General features: G+C 46.0%; 1 protein-coding gene across 3 annotated transcripts; it reads right to left on the bottom strand.

The window, feature by feature from the left end:
- Positions 1-5,807: 5,807 nt before the first annotated feature.
- Positions 5,808-16,269, bottom strand: GFI1 (growth factor independent 1 transcriptional repressor). Of its 3 annotated transcripts, XM_077746158.1 has the most exons (8): positions 15,794-15,855; positions 14,689-14,752; positions 13,667-13,873; positions 13,160-13,342; positions 11,056-11,396; positions 10,814-10,951; positions 9,612-9,777; positions 5,808-7,325 (listed from the first exon to the last, which is right to left on the bottom strand). In XM_077746158.1, exons 3-8 carry the CDS (start codon positions 13,779-13,781, stop codon positions 7,147-7,149), a joined length of 1,122 nt encoding a protein of 373 aa, XP_077602284.1. In that variant the 5' UTR covers positions 13,782-13,873; positions 14,689-14,752; positions 15,794-15,855; the 3' UTR covers positions 5,808-7,146. The 3 variants fall into 3 exon arrangements, with proteins under 3 accessions (XP_077602284.1, XP_077602283.1, XP_077602285.1); XM_077746157.1 differs by lacking the exons at positions 14,689-14,752; positions 15,794-15,855 and adding an exon at positions 16,207-16,269; XM_077746159.1 differs by lacking the exons at positions 14,689-14,752; positions 15,794-15,855 and adding an exon at positions 14,019-14,057.
- Between the last annotated feature and the right edge of the window lie 4,321 nt (positions 16,270-20,590).

Genomic DNA, 20,590 nt, shown 5'->3' with positions numbered 1-20,590 from the left:
AAATCAGTAATTTAGTTTTTCAAAATAACAAAGCTGAGGTTTGTTCCCCACCCCCAGCAATGCAAGGATAGTTTAACACTAGAATATCTATAAACGTCATTCACCACATTGACAAAGAATAAAACCCACCAGATTTAGAAACTAAATAACACACTTTTCTGAACAGATGCCCCAAAATTATATAATAAAATTAAATACCCAGGCATACAAGCAGAAATTCTTACCAAATAAAAATAGAAATTATTAACCCAATTTTTAAAAAGTTGTCTACCAAAACCTACCAAAACTACCACACTAAAGTGTGAAAAATTAAAAGCATTTCCCTGAAAGTCAGAGGTAAGACACGGATGCCTCTTATTCAGCCTCCGTTCAGTGCAGCCTTGTCTAGTGCAGCAAGTCAAGAAGTTAGAAAGGCCAAACAAAGCTACAATCATTTGCATATTTTATGACGGTCTTACATAGAAACTCTGAAATAATCTACAATAAACTAAAAACAAGGTTCAGCAAAGTTATAGGATACAAGATCAATATACAAAAAAAAATAATAATTTTGTTCCCACATACCAGCAGCAGATAGTTAGAAAATGCAGTTTTAACAAATAATTACAAGAGCAATGAACCGAAAAAAGAAGAAATTATGCCAAAAATTATTAAATGTTATTAAAAGAAGATCTAAATGAATGAGTAATAGACCTTATTTATGGATAGGAAGAATCAATATAAAAAAATTCCATTCCCAATTAAATAATAAATGTAGTACAAATCAAAAATCCAACATAGTTTTTCACAAGCAAGAGCAAAGGGCCAAAAGTAGTCAAGATATTCCTGATAAGAAAAAAAAAAACAGGTCAGAAGGAAACCTTTCCTACTCGTTACTAAGAGTTTATTATAGGTTTAACTAAAATACTATGGCTTTGGCATACAGATAGAAAAAATGACCAATGGAACAGATTAGGAAGCCCAAAGACAGAACCATACAGAAATAGAAAATTGATATATGACTAGGTGTCTTTACAATTTGAGGGAAAAGGATGTAATCTGCAATAAATAATGTTGGAGTAATTGGTTATCTATGTGGGCAAAAAACTTTTTAAATTAGATTCTATTTCATATCATAACATATAAGTAGGTTAAAAAGCTAATGTTATAAGACAGGGAGACAAACCATCAGAGACTTTTAAATACAGAGAACAAACTGAGGATTGCTGGAGGGGAGATGGATAGATGGATGGGCTAAAGATGATGGGCATTAAGGAGGGTACTTGTTGCGATGAACACTGGGTGTCAAATGTAAGTAATGAATCCCTAAATTCTATTCCTGAAATCATTATTACACTATACATTAGTCAATTTGGATTTAAATTTTAAAAATAAAAAAAGCTAATGTTATAAGCAAATATTTTTAATGTTTTTAGAAAATATAGGGAATGAGTTTATGACCATCAATCAGGGAAGAGTTTCTGAATTAAGATATAAAAAGCATAAACCACAAACCAAAGATGGATATATTTGAGTACATTAACACAAAAACAAACAAACAAACAAATCCTCTCTTCCTCCAAAACAAAAAAGGAAGCTACTGATTGGGAGATTCAGGCAACACATTTAACAGAATAGTGACTATTTTGGATATATTTTAAAATATAAATTGATATAAAGCCAACAACCCAACCAAAAATGGACAAAGTACATGAACAGGCATCTCATAGGAAAGGAAACCTGTCAGACCAATAAACTTATGAAAGGATGCTCAAGCTAACTAAAAGTCAGGAAATACAAATTACAATAATACTTCACATCCATCAAGTTGGCAAGCATTTTTTTTAAAGTATGGAATATTATTGAATTTATTCATGTCTATTATAGACAGCCACAATATATGCAATATGCAACTGAAACATCTGAAGGTTTTCTTTTTTTTTTTTTTTACAAATAGTTTATTGTCAAATTAGTTTCCACATAACACTCAGTGCTCATCCCCACAAGTGTCCTCCTCCATGGCAAGCATTTTTAAAGTCTGACAATACCAAGTATTGGTAAGGTGCAGAGAAACAGGAATTTTCCTACACTGTTGGTGGGAATGTAAATTGATATAACCACTTTGGAGAGTAATTTGGTAATATCCATCATTTCCACTCTCCCAGGAACATACCCTAGAATCTCGCTCACAGGGAGATATGTGAAAGATTGTTTGCTTCAGAATTATCTGTAAAAGAGAAAATTGGAAATAACTAAAACTCTCCCAACAGGAGAATATAAGAATAATCACTAAGTATTCATACAACAGAATTCTTTATGCAGCAGTTAAAGAAATGAACAAAACTGCATGTGCCAAATGGACAAATCTCAAAATCAAAATATAAAGAAAAAAAAGAATAAGGTACAGAAGGATACATACACTATGATACCATTTATATTAAGTTAAAACATGTTACATAGCATTATATATAGTTTATGATAATATGTATAAATAAAATAGTCATGGCAATGATATGTACCAATTTGGTAAACTGGACGCCTCTGAGGAGAGAAGAAAGGGAATGGTGTTAGGGAGAAACATATTCCAGAGGATATTCAACCATGTCTGTAATATTTTATTTTAAAAATAAAAACAAAAGGAAATATGGCAGAATTATGTTTATTATGTTGTTTGTAATTTCCCATATGTTTGAAATGCTTTATTTAAAAAGTGAATAACTTTGGGGTGCCTGGGTGGCTCAGTCAGTTAAGGTCAGGTCATGATCTCACAGTTCATGAGTTTGAGCCCCACATCAGGCTCTGTGCTGACAGCTCAGAGCCTGGAGCCTGCTTCAGATTCTGTGTCTCCCTCCCTCTCTGCCCTTCCCCCTACTGGTGCCTGTCTATCTCTCTAAAAAATAAATAAACATTAAAAAAAATTAAACAGTGAATAACTTCAAAGTAAAACCAGGATATAAATTATCTTAATTACTGATGAATTACCTGATAAATACACAAATTTAATCATAAAAATTGTCAAAATTCTCATTGTAACATACAAATATTTCAGTTTTAAGTATGTGTCCATATTACAAATAAATATGAGCTATCTAGACATAAATTGTCTAGATAACCCCGATCACAGGATTAAAAGTATAAAAATATAAATATACACACATGTGAGCAAAGATTGTAAAGCAACACTGAAAATAAACTAAACATAAACTTTCAAGCTAGAAGGGTTTGGGGTGACATTTCTTTAACTTTTTTATTACAAAAATTTTAATTTAACAAATGAAATGTTGCCAAAATAAATGTATTATGTACTTTTTGGGAAGTTTTTACTGTAGAAATAATATAGCAGCAGAGATTTAAACAAATAGTAGTTCTCTAGAAATGTACAGTACAAAGTAGTCACGTCCTTTTCTTTTTTCTTTTTCTTTTTTTTTTATTTCTAGGAGAGAGAGAGAGAGAGAGACAGCGTGAGCAGGGGAGGGTCAGAGAGACAGGGAGACACAGACTCTGAAGTAGGCTCCAGGCTCTGGGCTGGCAGTCAGCACAGAGCCCGACCCGGGGCTCGAACCCACGAACTGAACCGTGAGATCATGACCTAAGCGAAAGTCAGACGCTTAACTGACTAAGCCACCCAGATGCCCCCGAGTCACGTCCTTTTAAAAAAACTGCCTCTAAATTCTTTTCTTTCTGTTAAATGATCAGGTTAAACAAACAGGCACACAACAAAATGATGTGAGTCAAATCACTATCGCCACCCAAATTTGAAGGGCAATGGCAGTCAAGAATTTGTCTGGGAATGATACTTTGCTATGCCTTTAATTAAGGCGGGGCTTTTAAAACTCAATTGTTCCATTCGTGTCTCAAATCAATCAGATGAAATTCACCTTTTACGTGGCCTGAATCCTGATAGCTAGGCACACTTGATAGGTAATTTAATCATCTCTGGTGTAGACGAACGCAAACTCAAATTAGCTAGTGAAAGAGTTGGTCTTCTCTGAGATAGCTGTGCTTTTCCACTTTTATGCAAGAGCTGAGCTTCACCAACTGGCTAGCTGGAGGCGTTATTAAAAATTTAGTGAAAGAAACAAAGGTGTGCTCTGGTGTCTCTTGTTACCCTTTCTCCTGTTACTCCAGCAGACAAAAGGCATAGAGCCTGCCTCATGAATAATGTGACATGGAATATTCACAATCTATTTTTAATGGAGGCAAGTAATAACATTAAGAGAGATATTTGCAATCTTCAAATTTCACACGGTAACAGGCGCAGTAATTTGTTTTGATTCTGAACTGAGGATATCAAGATATATTTTCTTCTTAAAAAGGCATACCGTTAACATCAAAATTACAACTTCTCATTTACAGCATAAACAGGGATTATGAAAATAGCCCCAAAGTTCTAAATGTCATCAGAGAAGGACAGGACAGATAACTAGATTTCAATCAGTCCACTTACCTCTTGATGCATCTTCTTTACTTTTGAAACCAGGTTGGAAATAATCAACCAGTATGCACAATGAATTCTGTGCGAAGGACATTTTGTGATCTTTATTCACTGGGAGTTTTGTTTCCCAGGACACTAGGAAGAGGTTCCCGGATGCTGTAACTGTTCACCCATCAGTTCTGGAAAATTATCTTCAACTGCATTATAAACAAATGTAAATTTTGAATGAGAGTAAACTGACATGGAGAGACATGGTGTTGAAAACCAACCAAGTACAGCCAAGGACTGAGATTTGGAGAGACTGGAGAAAAACAGTGTCAAAGCCCCCTTACCCGCCAACTCAGAGAGTGTCCTATGTGTTCGGTTCGTTCCCTAAAGTCTCAAGGAATTTGTCTTCCCATTGTGCTCTAGAAAGCAGAGCCAGTCAGAGTTAAGCAGGATTTTATTTTCTCTGCTTATTTACCTACCACCTCAGCAAATACCCATTGATCTCCTATTGTGTGACAGGCACTGTTCTGGGAGCTGAAGATTCAGCAGTGACTGAATAAATAAAGCTCCATAGGACACTGTGCTCACTGCTGTATCCCCACCACCTAGAACAGTGCCAGGCACATACTAGGCACTCAGTCAATATGTGTGAGATTGGTTTGAATCAAAATGGACAGTCTACTGGTGGTCACCATGGGCCATGCATACCTTGGATAAGAGATGTTAGAAGGAGCACAGGTAGTTGGGATTTAGGCCAGGACCTTATTCTAATTTCATTTTCTTAAGGACTGATTCATGCAAGAAGTTATTTCTGGATAGAGCCAGAAATAATCCGTATTCCAATTATACTACTTCTGATGCATCTTTAGATTTAGACCTGTGGTACTGAGGCAGCTAACCAATATCACACACTTTCTACCCCCTGCAGTCTCCACAGAATCAAAGTAGTCAGGGTTGAATTAGGATGACACAACCATATCCACATTTCATGGTCAAGGAAACTGGAATCAGGGAGGCCAAAGGAGTGGCCTAAGTCATACAGCATGTTGGTGACAGAGCTGTGACTAAGACTCAATTTCTGGACCTAAGGCCTGTGATTTCTTTATTCATATGGGAGCCTTCTGGCTTATAAAAGCAAAACAAAACAACAAACAAACAAAAACAACTCTATGGTCCTCAGAGGGACCTATGTATGTGTGGGACCATGAGGGACTCTACAAGATAGGTGCTTATTAGTTTTATATACCTAAGAATAAGAGGATTCTTATTAGAGAAGAAAGAAGGATCTTCTGTTAAGAAAGAAGGAACTTTGAGGTATAGAAGGAAACAGCATGTGAAAATCAGAGCAATTGGATCTTACTCTCTTCTGGATANATTCCCACCAACAGTGTAGGAGGGTGCCCGTTTCTCCACATCCTCGCCTGTCTGCTTTACTTTTAATACCTCACCGTAGTTTCCTTCAGTGCCAATGCCCACTACAGACTAAAACAAGTCTTTCCCAAATTCCCTACCTAAATGAAAAGCCATAGGTAAGAGTCTTAATACTTTATTAACTTAAAACATCACTCTAATAAATATGTATTAAACAAAATGCACTCCAGAAGATCTGAAAACATTTACAAACTTCATCGACGTAAAAATACCACTTTGTTTCCTTCTAGTACACATGGAAGATCACTTCACATGCCTGCTAGCTTAGACATCTTAAAAATATCACTGTAACAATAAAAAAAAACTGAATATACACACGAATCTTGGAAGTATCTGTTCAGCCTCTTTTTTTGTTTACGCTTGATAAAATCCAAATGTGTCAGAAAAGAAGGTTCAAGATTCTGTTTGTCTTCTCCGAATTCCTTTGGAAGGTAAAAATCAGACCCAGCCACTCAGGGGTGCATCTGTTAGCTTTGGAAGGGCAGAGGCAAGGGCCATACCTCTAATCTCTGGCTCCCTGATGCCTAGCATAGGCCTGGAGCCTGTGGCCAATAAACACCTGCTGAGTGAACAGATGGCCTGTTGTCCAGAGGTGCTGCTCTGTGCTTCCATCGCCTCTGATGAAGCCTTCACAAGCCTTCTGCAGGAAGGCTCCTCCTCTCCTCTCACCAATAAGTCCATTTTTCTTCTGCTCCCTCTTGAAACAGGCTGGACAGCATATTTTGTCATTTCAAAAGTATGAAGCTCCTTCCCCAAATCAGTTTCTGAACCATTCTTCAAGTGGGAGAATTGATTCTTCCAAGATTTACAGGCAGCACCCAATAGAAAGGGGTTAACAGACTCCCCAGAAAAAAAAAAAAGACACTCATTTTTCATTCTAGATAAAAACATTAGCATGTGTCTACCTTGTAAATGGTGATTCTCCTCTTCCACACAAGTATCTGGGGTAGGTCAGGAGGAGGGAAGAAACCTGAAGGGCTTTCCTGTCTGTGGAGCAGGGCTGGGAATGAGAACTGCAGGGCCCAGGATTTTATCTGATCCCCTCTTGACTTTGAGTCTTCCTTCGGGTGTGGGGGAACCTATTCAGTGTGTTCATAGCCCAGTGAGTTATTTGGTTTCCACTCTGGGCTGAACTTTGTAAAAGTAACTTATCCCCTCTTGCAGTTCCAGGAAGTAAGGTGAAGGGGCTCACCCTGCTGGGATCTTCAGACTGGATGGAGGGCCTGAGATGTCGGAAGTGGATGATAGCAAGTCGGGAGGCTGCCCTCCGTAGTGTTGTATGCTTGCTTGCTGCTTGCAGCCAGCCAGGGCCCTCATTTGAGCCCATGCTGTGTCTCCCGGTGCCGCCTGAGGTCCACCTTCCTCTGGAAGCCCTTCCCACAAAGGTCACAGCCAAAGGGTTTGAAGCCTGTGTGCTTGCGGCTGTGGGTGATGAGGTTGGAGCTCTGGCTGAATGCCTTCCCACACACCTGGCATTTGTGGGGCTTCTCACCTGCAGGGATGGAGGAGGGGAGGGGAGGAAGTATGAGTCTATGATAAAGCTAGGGGGGACTCACTGTGACCCACATGCTCTTGGCAGCAGCTGGTTGCAACCCAGTCTAAGGCCTTCAAGTGACTTGGAGGGTGACGTGTTGCAACCAAGTCCTGGGAAGTCATGGGTACACCAGGTGAAAGGGAGACTTTCTGAGTGGGGGTTCCCAGCAAAAGGCCTCAAACCGTTTCCTGCTAAACGGAAACAGAGCAAAGGCCACGTGCCCAGACTCACAGCTGAATCCACCCTGGCAAGGCACCCCCGACTTTAGAAGCAGAGAGCTCCCACAGCAGATGTTCAATGTGGGGGTGGGGGCCTGTCCTTCAAACCATGTGACTCTGTTCTTATTCAGAGGAAGTTTTCAAATCTGAGTTTCCAAGTGGGCGTTGGTTTGTATGGACCAGTGAGCCTGTCTTCTTTCTTGCTCTTGAAGGACAATAGAATGTATCTGAAGCATAGACATTTCTCAAAGTCTTATTTTTAAAAATCCACCTTTGGGTCACAGAGTATTTCTTAAGATAGCTGATACTTTTCTATCTTGATTTTACTTTCTTTTTATAAGTATTCTTTATATCCTACTAAATCTTCACCACAGATTAATAAATAACACATAAAAAATGTTTGGTCTTCCCCCCAAAATCATGTGCTGTTTAACATTTGGGTAAAAAGCATGCATTTTCATATAGCCTCACCATGGCATTATAGTCAGGACTTGGTCTTGGAAAAATACAACAATAGATGAAGTTTGTTTTTGAGGAAACTTCTGTCCTTCTTGCTATGCCCCTTTCTGTCTTCATGCTTCAGATTTCAGATTTCAGAAACACCCATTAAAACTTACCATGTCCCTTTAGGGTCAAACAAATCTGAGAAACAAATTCTAGTTAAGATGTAAATGTTTGATAAGGACTTAATGTTTCATTCAGTCAAGATCCTAGTTGCATTTTGGTAAGTGTCTTAAATACTTTTACTCAAAAGGAGTGAGTTACATGGAAATTTCAGACAAAGGATCATGATTTAAATAGGATATTTTTCCGGGTTTTCTGATGGGGGCATCTACACTGCCCAAACATATTTATAAACATCAGTGGTAGGTGTTTGGAACACACTGGAATTTGCTTTAAATCAATATTTATATTCCAGAATAAAATAGTCAGAATTCTGGGTCTCTTGTAAATGTACTATTTAGTATTAAAGAGACTGATCCTGGCATTAAAACTAACACCTATATATAATCAAAATGTTAGAGGAGGAGTCCAAGATTGGAAACCAGAGCATTCCATGGCCTCAAGATTTACTCTTAGCCTGAGCTAAATCATTGCATCACCCTGAGTTTCAGGATGGTAAGACTACTTTAGGGGGTGGCAGTAAGGATCAAAAGAAGGGAAAGATTTGAAAGCAACTTGTAAATAATAAAGTATTACAATAGGTAAAGAATTATCATTGCTACAGCATAAACTTGCTGATATTTTGAAAAGAGCAATAAGTAAATAGAAGTTTTCTACATCTACCAACCTTCATAACTCTGAAAATACAGTAAACAGTGGTCAAGATAATAGCGATTTGAGATCAGACAGACCTGAATTTAAGTCCTGGCCCTGCCACTTGCTAACGGTGCCCTGGATAGGTTACCTCATCTTTCTGTGCCTCACTTTCCTCATCTCTAAAATGAAGACATGGAATAGTCTCTACCTCCCAGAGTTCTCGTGAGTATAAAATGAGATAATGCATTTTAAAAGTGCCTAGCAGACAGCTCAGTAATATTTACCACTGTTTTTTCCCTCCTCAGTCAGGATAAGCTCTTAGACTGGGGGAAAATAAAAAGGCAGCCAAAGGCCACACGTAAGTCCCTTCCCTAAAAGGCTGGGTGGGAGCCCCGCGGAGACTCCTCAATCTCTGGAGCTTCAGATTCCACCCAGAGCAGAGCAGCAGTTAAACTAGAGAAAAATAGTCTTTGCAAGGATAAAGAATCTGAGGCTGAGCAGCTGAGTGGTTCTTCAGATGCAGCCCCAAATCAAGGCCCCTGTGGGGAGCACCTTGTTTGTAAACAAACTTAAGAGAATCTGCCTGCTTGTTTTCTTGAATACACTGCAGTGATTAACTCCATCTAGAAGGCCTCGTCTACCACTCATTCTGCAGCCAGAGCATCACAGCAAAGGTGAATTATAGTGGCCTCAGAGGGAAGAACAATGCTGCCCCACACCAGCCCTCACCAGGTGTTTTTCTGCAAGCCCAGGGCCTTCAGCTTACCAGTGTGAATGAAGGTGTGTTTCTTCATGTCTGACTTTTGGTGGAACCTCTTGCCACAGTACTGACAAGGGTAGGGCCGGGTGTCTGAATGGATAAGCAAGTGTGTGGACAGCGTAGATGACCTCTTGAAGCTCTTGCCACAAATCTTACAGTCAAAGCTTCGTTCCTGTGGATAGAAAAATGTGGCATTCCTATTGCAGTCATCTAGGCTGCCATCTTCCTCACCACTAACCCAACCATAAAATCCCCAGAGCCAGGGCCCTCCCTTTCTTCAGGCTCCCCTTCCACTTAGCCTGACCCATCATTCTCTCTCCCCAGATTTATTTCCAACCTCCACCCTCTCCACCCCAACCTCTTCCCCTTTAACAGTTTTTCTACCCACTTTTCACCCACAACCCTCCACACCCCAGGGCAAAAATGTATCCCCACCCTGCCTTTTTGACACCCATTTACAAACAGTTCTCCACCCTCCTCGACAGGAGGCTTAGACCTCACTCACTTGAGACCACTGCCCCCTCCGGCCAGTGTTGAGAGAGATGGGAGAACAGTACCCTTTTTAGTAAGTAAGTCTCTATAAGTAAGCATTCTCTTGCCATAGTTACTCGTGTACTTAATTGCTTATCTACTCTCTGTCACTCAGCCAAACTGAAAAGTCCTGTGGGGGCATCCTGTCAGGGACCTGACGTGTTACAGGACTCTCAGATGCCTAGCACCTGGAAGTTGGACAACAAATGTTAAAGGAATGAAAGAAAGAACAGCAGGATAAATATGCTACTGGACCCTCTAAATGAGCTGACATCCCTTCTTTTCATTTGGGAGGGATCAATGCTGATTAAGTGACAGTCATTTGGTGATAAGAAACGAGGCAAAAACAAAAACAGAGCTAATAAATCTGATACATTAGCAGCAAGAGTGCACAAACCCTCCTCAAACCCAAAGTAATGATCCGCATCACCCTCTGGAGGCTTACAATGATGTGACACCAAACTCTAGGGCTGCCTGGAAGCCGGAGCCGGCCACCTTTCCCCCTACACACCTACATCCGGGCAAAGGGTCTTGGTGGAGGAGACTGGGGGCAGTCCGGGGACGTCCAGGGGAAAACATGGCAAGCGGAGAGTGGCCGGTGCTGCACCGAGAAACGGAACATCCCCGAAAGCGAACACCTGAGCAGGGCCGCGCGCGGCCTTGCGCCCCGCGCTTACCTGCGAGTGCACGGCTTTGTGCTGCTCCAGGCTCACCGCGTGCCCGAAGGTCTTGCCGCACATCTCGCACGCAAAGGGTCTCGTGCCGCTGTGGGACCTGCGCACGTGCACCTCGAGCCCGTGCGGCGTGGAGAACACCTGAGGCGGGTGGGGCCGGGGAGAAGGCCGCTGAGAGGGGCCGAGGGGCGCGGGCCGGGGGCGGGGGCGCGGAGCCAACAAAGCCAAGCGCGCAGAAGCCTCACCTTGCTGCACTTGATGCATTTGTAGGAGTCGCCGCCCAGCAGCAAGCGGGTGCACAGCAGCTCCGACTCCACCTTGACGCCGGCGCCCTTGTCCGCGTGCAGCCGGTGGCCACGCTCAGAGTACAGCCCGCCCGGCGCCGNCGCCGCGGGGTGGCCTGGCTCCGGGGCGCGCTCGCAGAAGAGGCCCAGGCCGGCGCCGCGCTCCAGGGCCGCGCACGGCCGGTAGGTGTGCACCAGGTGCCGCAGGTCGGAGCCCGCTAGGCCTCTCCACGAGTACGGCTTGAAGGGCAGGGGGAAGGGCTGGGCTTCGTCCAGCGACGGGCACACCGACTTCTCCGAGGCTGTGGAGGCACAAGGGGCGTCGGGTCAGGCTTCAGACGGCGGGGCGGAGGCCGCCCGGCGGCGTCTGCGCGTCGCCCGGCACCGGTGGCGCACTCCGTGCGCTAGACGCCGCCAGAGTAAACTGCGGACCGGTCTCTGGGACCTCGAGGACCACTGGAGGCGGCAGGGCAGCAAACAGATCATTAAAATGGCATCGGTCGAGGAGATGGGTAAATTTAGTGCCAGGGCAGAGGAAGCGCAGGACGTTAGGAGGGTCTTTTCTAGTGGAACCGGAGCACCTCGCGGTGCCACAGAGAAAAGCGCGCCAGGCCGTCTGTGCTGGATACATGCTCCGAGCTGAGCTAAGCAGAAGGCGGCCCCCGCTGGGGCCCGGACAGCGCTCCTGCGCCGCAGACGGCCCAGCGCCCAGCGCCAGCGTTCTCCCGGCCCCTACAGATTCCCACTCCGTCTTTTTTTCTTTCCGGGATCGATAAGGAAGGAGGGAGAGGACAAATAAAATGTAGCCCGACCTACCGAAGACACCTGTCTGGGGAAAAAAACGGGAAGGTGTTAACATTCCTAACAGTTACTCAATACCCAGTGCAAGTAGCAAAGGGGCAGCGGGAAGAAGGTTTGGAGCTTGAACTGCCTGCTGGATGCTCCCCGTTCTCATTCTTGTCATAGCCTGATAGGGGTAAAGCTCCACATTTTCCCAGAGAATAATTTACGTTTAAGGTTTAGCCACCACCTGCCAGTGCCATAGTGTTCCCACATTCGCGGCCTCTGTACCCCTGCCCAACGTGAATTCTGCTAAAACCAGACACGCAATGTATCCTTTCTCTATTTGCATGCGGATTTACAAATCTGTTCCCACACCGCACGCTCCAGGCTAGCCGCTTTAATGAGAGGCTGCACCCCAAGTTTCCAGCGGAGAGATTCCCGCGGCACCCAGTCTTGGAGGGCGGTGTCCTGCACAGCCAAGAAGGATCATCGGATTGCAGGCTCCCAGACACACGAGCTGCAGCTATAGCTTTAGCCAAGTCAACGCACAGAATGAGGGATGGGGTTGGGGCTATCTTTCAAAACTAGTAAAGGCAATCTGGAAATAACAGGCACTTGGCAGAATCCAACTAGTTTGTATTCTCCTTCTCGGACCAGGACACAAGACTCGCTCCCACCCAAAGAGCAGTCACTCGGTTTGCACAAAACTCCATTGCTGTCTGGAAATGCAGCCAAACGACTGGTCTCCAAGGCTGGGCCAAACAACCCCACAGAACGAAGACTGAAACAGGCCCCCAATCGGCGCTTGCAAAGATTCAGAGGAGGGCAGAGATTTCCGTCCTGACCCGTCCCTCCCGACTAGCGCCCAGCTCTCTGCGGGAGCCAGTGGAATTTTTAAAGACTGCCCAGGTTTCCGTTTGGCACCCGGGGGTCTGGATTTGGGGATCCCAGCTCTTTCTAAGCATTCAACTGACCAGAAAACGAAATGTCGAGGTTGCTGCAGAGACGACTCATTTATTTTCTCTCACCAACCATCTCGGCCAAACGAACCCAGGTCCCGCCGCCTCACATCAAAGCAGCAGCCCCTGCAAACCTGCTGACGCAGTCCCAGAGAAGCCAGACGTCTCCCCTACGGGGCCCTTACCCCACGAACAAGCGCTCTCCTCTCGGAAAGACCCTCCGCCATCCATTTAGTATTGCCGTCCCGTCAAAACTGCGTTAGTTTACTCCTCACCATGGGAGCCCTGCCGCCCCGGCCCCAGAGCTCCCAACCGGCTCCTACCTGGAGACACAGAGGGCGACGGAGGCCTCCAGAAATCCTCGAACTCTGAGCTCCGGTCGCAGACGCTGCCCTCACAGCTGCCCGGAGATGCGGAGGCTCTGTCGGGGGCCTCAGTCATCTGCGACTCGGGAGACAAACGACCCCGGGGCTCTGTCTTCGCCCCTCCTGCGCTCGAGGTGCTGTCTGCGGAGAGGAGGCAGGATAGGAGCTCAGGCTGGGCCTAAATGGGGCCAATGGTTCTCAAGTGGCGGCGCCCCCAGCCCGCGGCACCCGGGTGTCCTCTTTTATTTCCCAGACCTGGCCAGGAACCCTTCCGGATCCGAGGGCCGGAGCAAAGAGGCCGTGGCACCTAGGCGACGAGCCCGGAAGGGACCCAGACGGTTGGAAACAAAAAGGCAGCAAAGGGGGCGTCAGGGTCGCCCTGCCCGGCTCCTTGGGGGATGGGTGGTGGAGCGCAGAAGCTACGTCCCTGGGAGCAGCCCCGCCCGGTCCGCGCGCGCCCCGCACCTGCTCCGCCTGGCGCCAATACGTTCTCCAGGCGGAGGGAATAGTCGGGTCCCGGGGAGCGCGGCTGGTGGTAACTGTGAGCCTTCTTGCTCTTGACCAGGAACGAACGCGGCATGGTGATCCGGCGCGCTCCCCACTCCGCTCCCTGGAGCCGCCGTCAGCCCACTGTCACTTCGAGTTCTTGCTCTGCCCCAGCCAGGCGGAGACCTGCGAGAGAAGAACCCGGTGGAAACGCGGGTCCGCACGCTCTTGGGCCGGGGCCGGGGCAGCCGGGTGGAAAGGGAGCCTCGGCCGGGGAGGAGCGGGGAGGGCCTGAGGGAGGAGGGGCTGGGCCCCGCCGCGCCGCGCTCACCAGGTGGCACTCGGACAGGTGGCGCGAGCCCGCCGCCGCCGCAGCTCAGCGGTAAAACCCGTCCCGGGGCTGGGGCTCAGGCCTCTCTTCCTTCTGCCCGGCCCACACCCCTTGGCCCCTCCCCTTCCCTAGCAAAACTTGCTCCGTCAAACTCTCCGGAGAGCCGATGTCCCCAACTGGCCAGTTACCCCAAGTCGACCACTCACTGCCTGCCTGGCCTAGTTTTCTGGCCGGGGAGGAGAGCAAGGACGGGCTGATCAATCTAGGGCCGAGGGATGAGTTCGTGATCGAGGACCAGGAAGGGGCTCGGAGCCAAGCACTCCGAGAGCCAGCTACGAACTGGAGGGAGGTGGTGGGGGGAGAGGGCGCACCAGGCTGGCTGAGCGGAGGGTTGGGAGGCTGCAGCGGAGGGACTGAGAGCCGCAGAAGTTGGAGAAAGGAGGCAGGAGAGAAGAGGAACAGGAAGGTGGCGGGATGGGGGATGGCAGAAGGCTGACCCCGGCCGCGGCTGGAACTCGCACCCCCGTGATGCCCCTCGCTCTTCACTCGTGCCTCAAGCGAGGAAAAGGTTGACCTGGAGACGCGAGTGCGGCGGGAGCAAGCAGAGTCTGGGGCGACACCTAACCTCGGAAACCAAGTCCCGGGAAATAACTTTTTTCGTTCTGCTCACCGAAAACCTTGTCTAGGGGAAGTCGAGCCCGACTCGGGCGCGATGGCTGTAAACCGCCTGGCGTCTGTAGTCCGCGAAGAAACAGCAGTTTAGCCGACGCGGAGAGGGCAGGGTGCGCTGCCCAGGGCGGCGCGCCGGGGTCCGGGCGCGGGCCGGGGAGGGAGCTAGCTGCCCGCTGCGCCGCTCTCATTAACCCCCAATCAGTTCACCTAATCCCGGGGTCGAAACCTGAGCCCAGCGGTGAGGCGGGGCAGAGCCTCCAGCTCCGCTTGGGGCTGCTCGGGGGCGGAACCAGGCCGGCGACTAGGTCTGGGGAAAACGAATTTGCCGTCCTCTCCGAGTGAAGGCGATGGGCGCCGCGCTCACATGGGAACTGCAGGCTCTTGCGGGCACAGCAGCTCTCCGTGCTCTTGGCAAGTTCAGTAACAAGGGTGCTGGGGGACCGCAGGCGGGGACGACCACCTCGTCCTTGGCCTTCGCGACGCTTAGGCTGCCAGACTAGAGCTACGCTGCGCTCACGGCAGGATGCAGGACACTAAGACTACCTGTTGGCGCTCCGGGCTCAACACGAGTACTCAGGGACTCCTTCCCTCGAGGGCATTCCACGTCCCACGGTGGAGGTGGGACGGGCTTGGGAGAAGAGTCGGCTGGGACGTCTATCGGAATCCCAAGGCACCTTTCCGGAGTCTTAAGAGCCAGAGGCTCCTGGGAGTGAGGGTGCCACCCGCCCCGGCCTAAGTCCACCCCTAGGGTCGGGACTTCAGGAGGCTTGGGGGTGCTGGCGCTGCCCTAGGGCGCAGTCCGGCCACCACGGTTTTCCCTGGGCCTCTGCGTGAGCCGCCACTTCGGCCTTATACATTAGACCCCACAAACGCAAAAACGAATTCCTTAGACAGCCATGAAACTCAGAGGTAAAGGAACACGGGGTGAAACGGTCTCGAGGGCCCTGCTGAGGCTTGGGTCTGCGTCGGCGCCAAGTCGGTCGGGGAGGGGGTTAGGGGGAATTGTCGCGCTGGCGGGGACTGCGTGGGATCAGGCGGGCACAGAGGCGGCCTCTCCCCCCAGGCGGAGCCCCGCGCCTCTCTCGCATGCCGGCTGGCCCTACCCGATCCTGGAAGAGTGGAGTGGGCTGGGTAGTAGGGACGAGGGCCGAGCGCGTGGGAAGGCGACCTCGCGCAGCAGCTGGCGGCGGGAGGGCGGGGCGGCCCCCTGAGCGCACGCGGGCCGGGGCCTCTCTTCACGGTCTGGTCCCGGGAAGGCGGGAGTGGAGGCGCGGAGGGGCAGCCTCCTGATCGCAGTTGCCACCGCCTCCCCACCAGATGTTTCCTTCCCGGATGAATCCCGCTCCTCTGCGCCAAATCCCCTGCGGATAGGGCTCTCGGGGCTCCCGCACAGTGGCCAGCTGCGGGCGGGAACCCGGCAGCGCCCTCTGGTCGCCCCCGCAGTGGCTGTGCCCCGTTAGTCCCCGCGGCCGCCCCCACCAGGGGGGCAGGCGCAGAACAGGCGCAGCGGACCTACCTGCGGGGTCAGGGCACCGACACTGCGCTCCGAGTTTTCAAACTGAGTTGCTTTCGGAGAGACTGTGTTGTCTCTCTCTCTCTCTCTCTCTCTTTTTTTTAATCTCCTTCCGAGCTCAGCCCCCAAAACCACAAGCTTCACTTCCTGAGCGTTAAGGAGTAGCTCTCTTAGCCCTCTCAGACCTGCCCCCCCAACCCCCAGTCTGGGCGCGCTCCTTTGCGCAAGGGGCTTAGGAGGCGGACCCGGGCCGGCCTTTCCAGCCGCCCTCCCAGGAGGTCCTCCGCGTTTCTGCTCTGTGGGGCTGCGGAGGATGGGGAGGCCCGGAGGGCCCGACACCCAGGCACTGGAAATGATTCAAAAGAAAATGAACCATTGTTGGCTCTCGGGAGACTTCCGCAGCGAGAAGAAGTCACAGATTCAGGANAGCCGTACCTCGGGCACCTGGTCCGGAGAGGAGCGATGCGACGCCTTAAAGCGCCACCCCGATGACTATGGGAAAGCAAATCTTCGCTTGGATTGTGTGTTCCTTGAGGGTAGGCACTGGATCTTCACTGTCAGGTCCCTGATAGGCTCTTAAGAAACGTCTGTGGACTGAGGAAATGAATGAAAGGAGTTGATTAAGTATTCTATTAATAGAACAGGGAAAAATGTAAACTCCACCCATAAGTAGACAAATGCAGCAACTTCCAACGCTAGATGTCTGCCATGATCCATAGTGTGGCCTGTTGTGTATGCTTAAACCCAAACCCTTTCCTGACGGGGTTGGATGGCGTTGTAATTACGTTACTTTCCTAAGTGAATTGAGCTAGATTTTGATCGCTACTTCATGCGCAGTAAGTCTCCAGTGTCAGATACCGGGAGAAGGGAGTGTCGCTCCTCAGTTCTTGCAAAATAATGTACCATATTTTAGATTAAGCCACAATTGTCCTGGAAGAGTAAGGTCCTTGTAGCCCTTCGCATAGAGAGAGATTTTTTTTTTAATGATTTTTAAATTTGCTTTGTAAACCCAAAGATGTGCAAAAAATATTTGGTTACCATGGCGGTAGTTCAAGCATGCTTTAATAGATCGACACTTTATATCTCAACGGTCCTACGTCTACTGTGTGCCAGGTGCTGGACTAGACACACGTTTTAATAGCCTGCCTAGCTGTTCTCCTTACACTACTGTTCATTTATTCTACATGCCTTTCCTTATATTGGTTAGCACCCAGAGGTAAGCAATCTTAATCAGAAGGATTACAGATATTGAATAAACTGAAGGGAAAGTAAGGCATTTTGTATGTACACTTTTAGTTCTTATAGTCTTTGTCCTGGCCTAACGTATAAAAACCTCAAAGCAGTCCACAATAGAGCTTTACGTTATTCCTTCCATCCTATGCTAACAGTAGAAAAAGGCAAAATATTAAAAGAAAATTATAAGTGGAACAAAAGGAAATTTATTATCAACCCAGTTCTAGAGAAATGGCTGAACCATTTCCTTTGCACATGAGCAAGTTCAAAGTCAAAATTTCTTGAAAAGGCAAAGTGACCGTTTAGTACTTTAGTTGAATGCTGCTGTTTGAAATCTCAGAAAACATGGGGGAGGCTATGAAGGGGACAAATAATCACCTTTACAGTATCACTTTAGAATAAAGTCCTTTCATTCAGATTGAGTCTAGTCATTTTGCTTAGTTTGCAAATTCATCCTCTGAATTTGTAAAATAAAACTGAGGACTGGAACAGGGAAACCCAGAGAAAAGCAGGCAGGAGGGAGATGGCAGAAATTTTCTCTTTATAATCTTTTAAATTTTGAACCATATAGATATATTACTATATGTTTATATAGTGTATTTTAAATACACATAAAAATACTTGACTAGAGAGATCAGGTCATTTCCTAGGTATACAGTGTCAAAATGTGACTCCCACACTTAGGGGGAACAGAGGAGAAAAGTAAGAAGTGGGTCACCCAGAGAGGTTAATAAACTTGCAGCTAAAAGCCAGCACTGGAAATGATGATACAATGAACTTGACTTCCCACTACTTCAAACTACCTCTCATTTACCACTAAATGGAGAATGAAAAGAGTAAGACACCTTCGCTCCCAAAGTGCACATCTTTAAAAGCTGAAAAGAATCCTCCCCTGAGTGTGCTCCTTTGGAACGAAGATAGCTCTAATGGTAAGCAGAAGGTAGGCTTGGAGCGTAAGTTTCTATACATACTGGTTTTCTAAAAAGAGGATGTTAACTACACTATTTTTGTCAGTAATTTACTAACTTGTCATTAAATAATAATAATATATCTGTAGATGCTAAATGACAAATGACGTTCTTCATATCACGGGCATTTCCAAGTCCTGACCAGTGGCCCGTTTATTTCAAGCAGCATCTCATAGAACAGAATTCCCCTACAACAAAAGATCTGAGACTTAAAAAAAAAAATTGTAACAAGCGATTACTAGTTTCGTGTTTATTTTTTCACAAAGCTTTACATTTACCATCTCTGTTCTATTTGGGGTTGGCCCAGGAAGAGTGGGGATCCTGAAACCACAGAGATGGGCAATGCCCCATTTCCTCATTTGATGCTCACGGCAATGCTACCAAGAGGGGAAAGAGTTCAGGCTTTTTACAGACAGTCATTGGTGGAAATGAGTCTCTGTTCTCTCAATTACTAGCCCTGTGACCTCGGGCAAGTTAACTCTCCCAGCCTCAGCTTCTTGCCTGTAAAGTCAGAATAACTACTTACCTTGTAAGACCATGGAGCAGCCCTTTGCTTTTCACTTTTCAAGGATTCCTCTGGGCACCAAGAATGGAAGAATTCTCCTAGTAAGAGTGTCCTAGGTTTAATCTTCTCGTTCTACGTGCTGCTTCAATTTATTCAACTTCGCATAAGTAAACTTCATCATAGGCATTTGCAAGGACTTGGATTTCTTTTTAAATCAAAGGGCAGAGGAGAATGAATCAGGATCACTTTTCATTTGTAGATATTTTATAGATCTATTTAGGGGATATTAAGTGAGTAACTGTTTTAGGACTTAGTTTGCCCATCTTTAAAATAGGAGATGCCTGTCATGTGTCAAATACCATGAGCTGTTGGCTGAGAGTAGCTATGGAAGATACAATGAAAGTAAAATCAATGTTTAATAAACACGTAAAAAAAAAAATTACAGGATGGGACTGGGCATGAAGCTCCTTCATAAGCCAGACAAGAGATTTGGTGTATAAGAAGGTGGTTTATTTTTTAACTCCAATTTTTCACTATAAATTATAATACATATAATTTACTAAAGAAAAAAAGAAGAAACCCCAGTAAAACAACATCCCAGTATTTTTGCTCTGCTTTAACCCACATAATTATAACCATATCAAAGCTATACAAGTGTATTCTTTTTTTCCAGTGAATATTAGAATCATATTTCTTTCTAGTCTCTTTACTTTTCAGATTTCCTTTAATAATAAAAATAATAAAATTATTTAAATAAAAATCATGACATTTTCCTTGCTTAAATATTATCTTTCATCATTCTCAATGGCTAAAATAGGATTCTATTATCTAGATTACTTATAATTTATGCAATCATTCCGGTCATAGAATTTAGCTTGTTTTCATTTTTTACTATTTTAAATAATGCAATGGAAAGTTTTCCAGATATAGTTTTGCCCACAGTTTAAACTGTTTCTTTAGGATATATTTTGAGGGGTGGAATTTCTGGATCCAGCAAGGCCCTTGAACATACCAGAAAAAATGTTTGGGACAGCACGTTTATGTAATGCATCAACCAAAAGAATTCATATCACTTAACAAACAGTTAAACGACTGTAAAAATCAACTATGGAAAAGTGAGACCTTGGTTAAAGAACAGACATAGAACAGGTCTTTATTTTGTGCAGAAGAAGTATTTGTTAGAGAGTAGCCACACTGTCATATTGGCATGTTTTCTCCCTCTTAGGATTAACAATTATTTAATTTTTGCCTTCAGATTGGCTGTTTTGCTGAGTACAGGCAGATAGAAATACAAGTTTTTATATATTTTCTCAATTGTACGAATTCAAAGAAAATAAATGCAGGGTGATAATTGTGTGATGCCTTAATTCAAATGTTAGGTAATATAATTGTCTCCCTCATACTCTTACAAGTGGCAGGCTACCAAAAATAAAATTCAAATGACACTATAAGTCAGAATAAGATTAGATGGTATCATCATTTATGGAAAGTGGGTAATGCTTTTTTTTTACCATCATACGCAAAAATTGGGAAATGGGGTAAAGGAGAAATTTGGAGATAAACAAATTAATGTAAGACTTACGCTTTGAGTAAGACCTAATCTCATATTAATATTTGAAGCCTTTTCAAACATAAAGAAAAGCACTATTTTGTTTTAATAAATATTTTGGGGCTGATATAT

Source organism: Crocuta crocuta, unplaced genomic scaffold, assembly GCF_008692635.1.
Source record: "Crocuta crocuta isolate KB4526 unplaced genomic scaffold, BGI_CrCroc_1.0 scaffold48, whole genome shotgun sequence".
NCBI lineage: Eukaryota > Metazoa > Chordata > Mammalia > Carnivora > Hyaenidae > Crocuta > Crocuta crocuta.
This window is presented reverse-complemented; position numbering and strand designations above follow the sequence as displayed.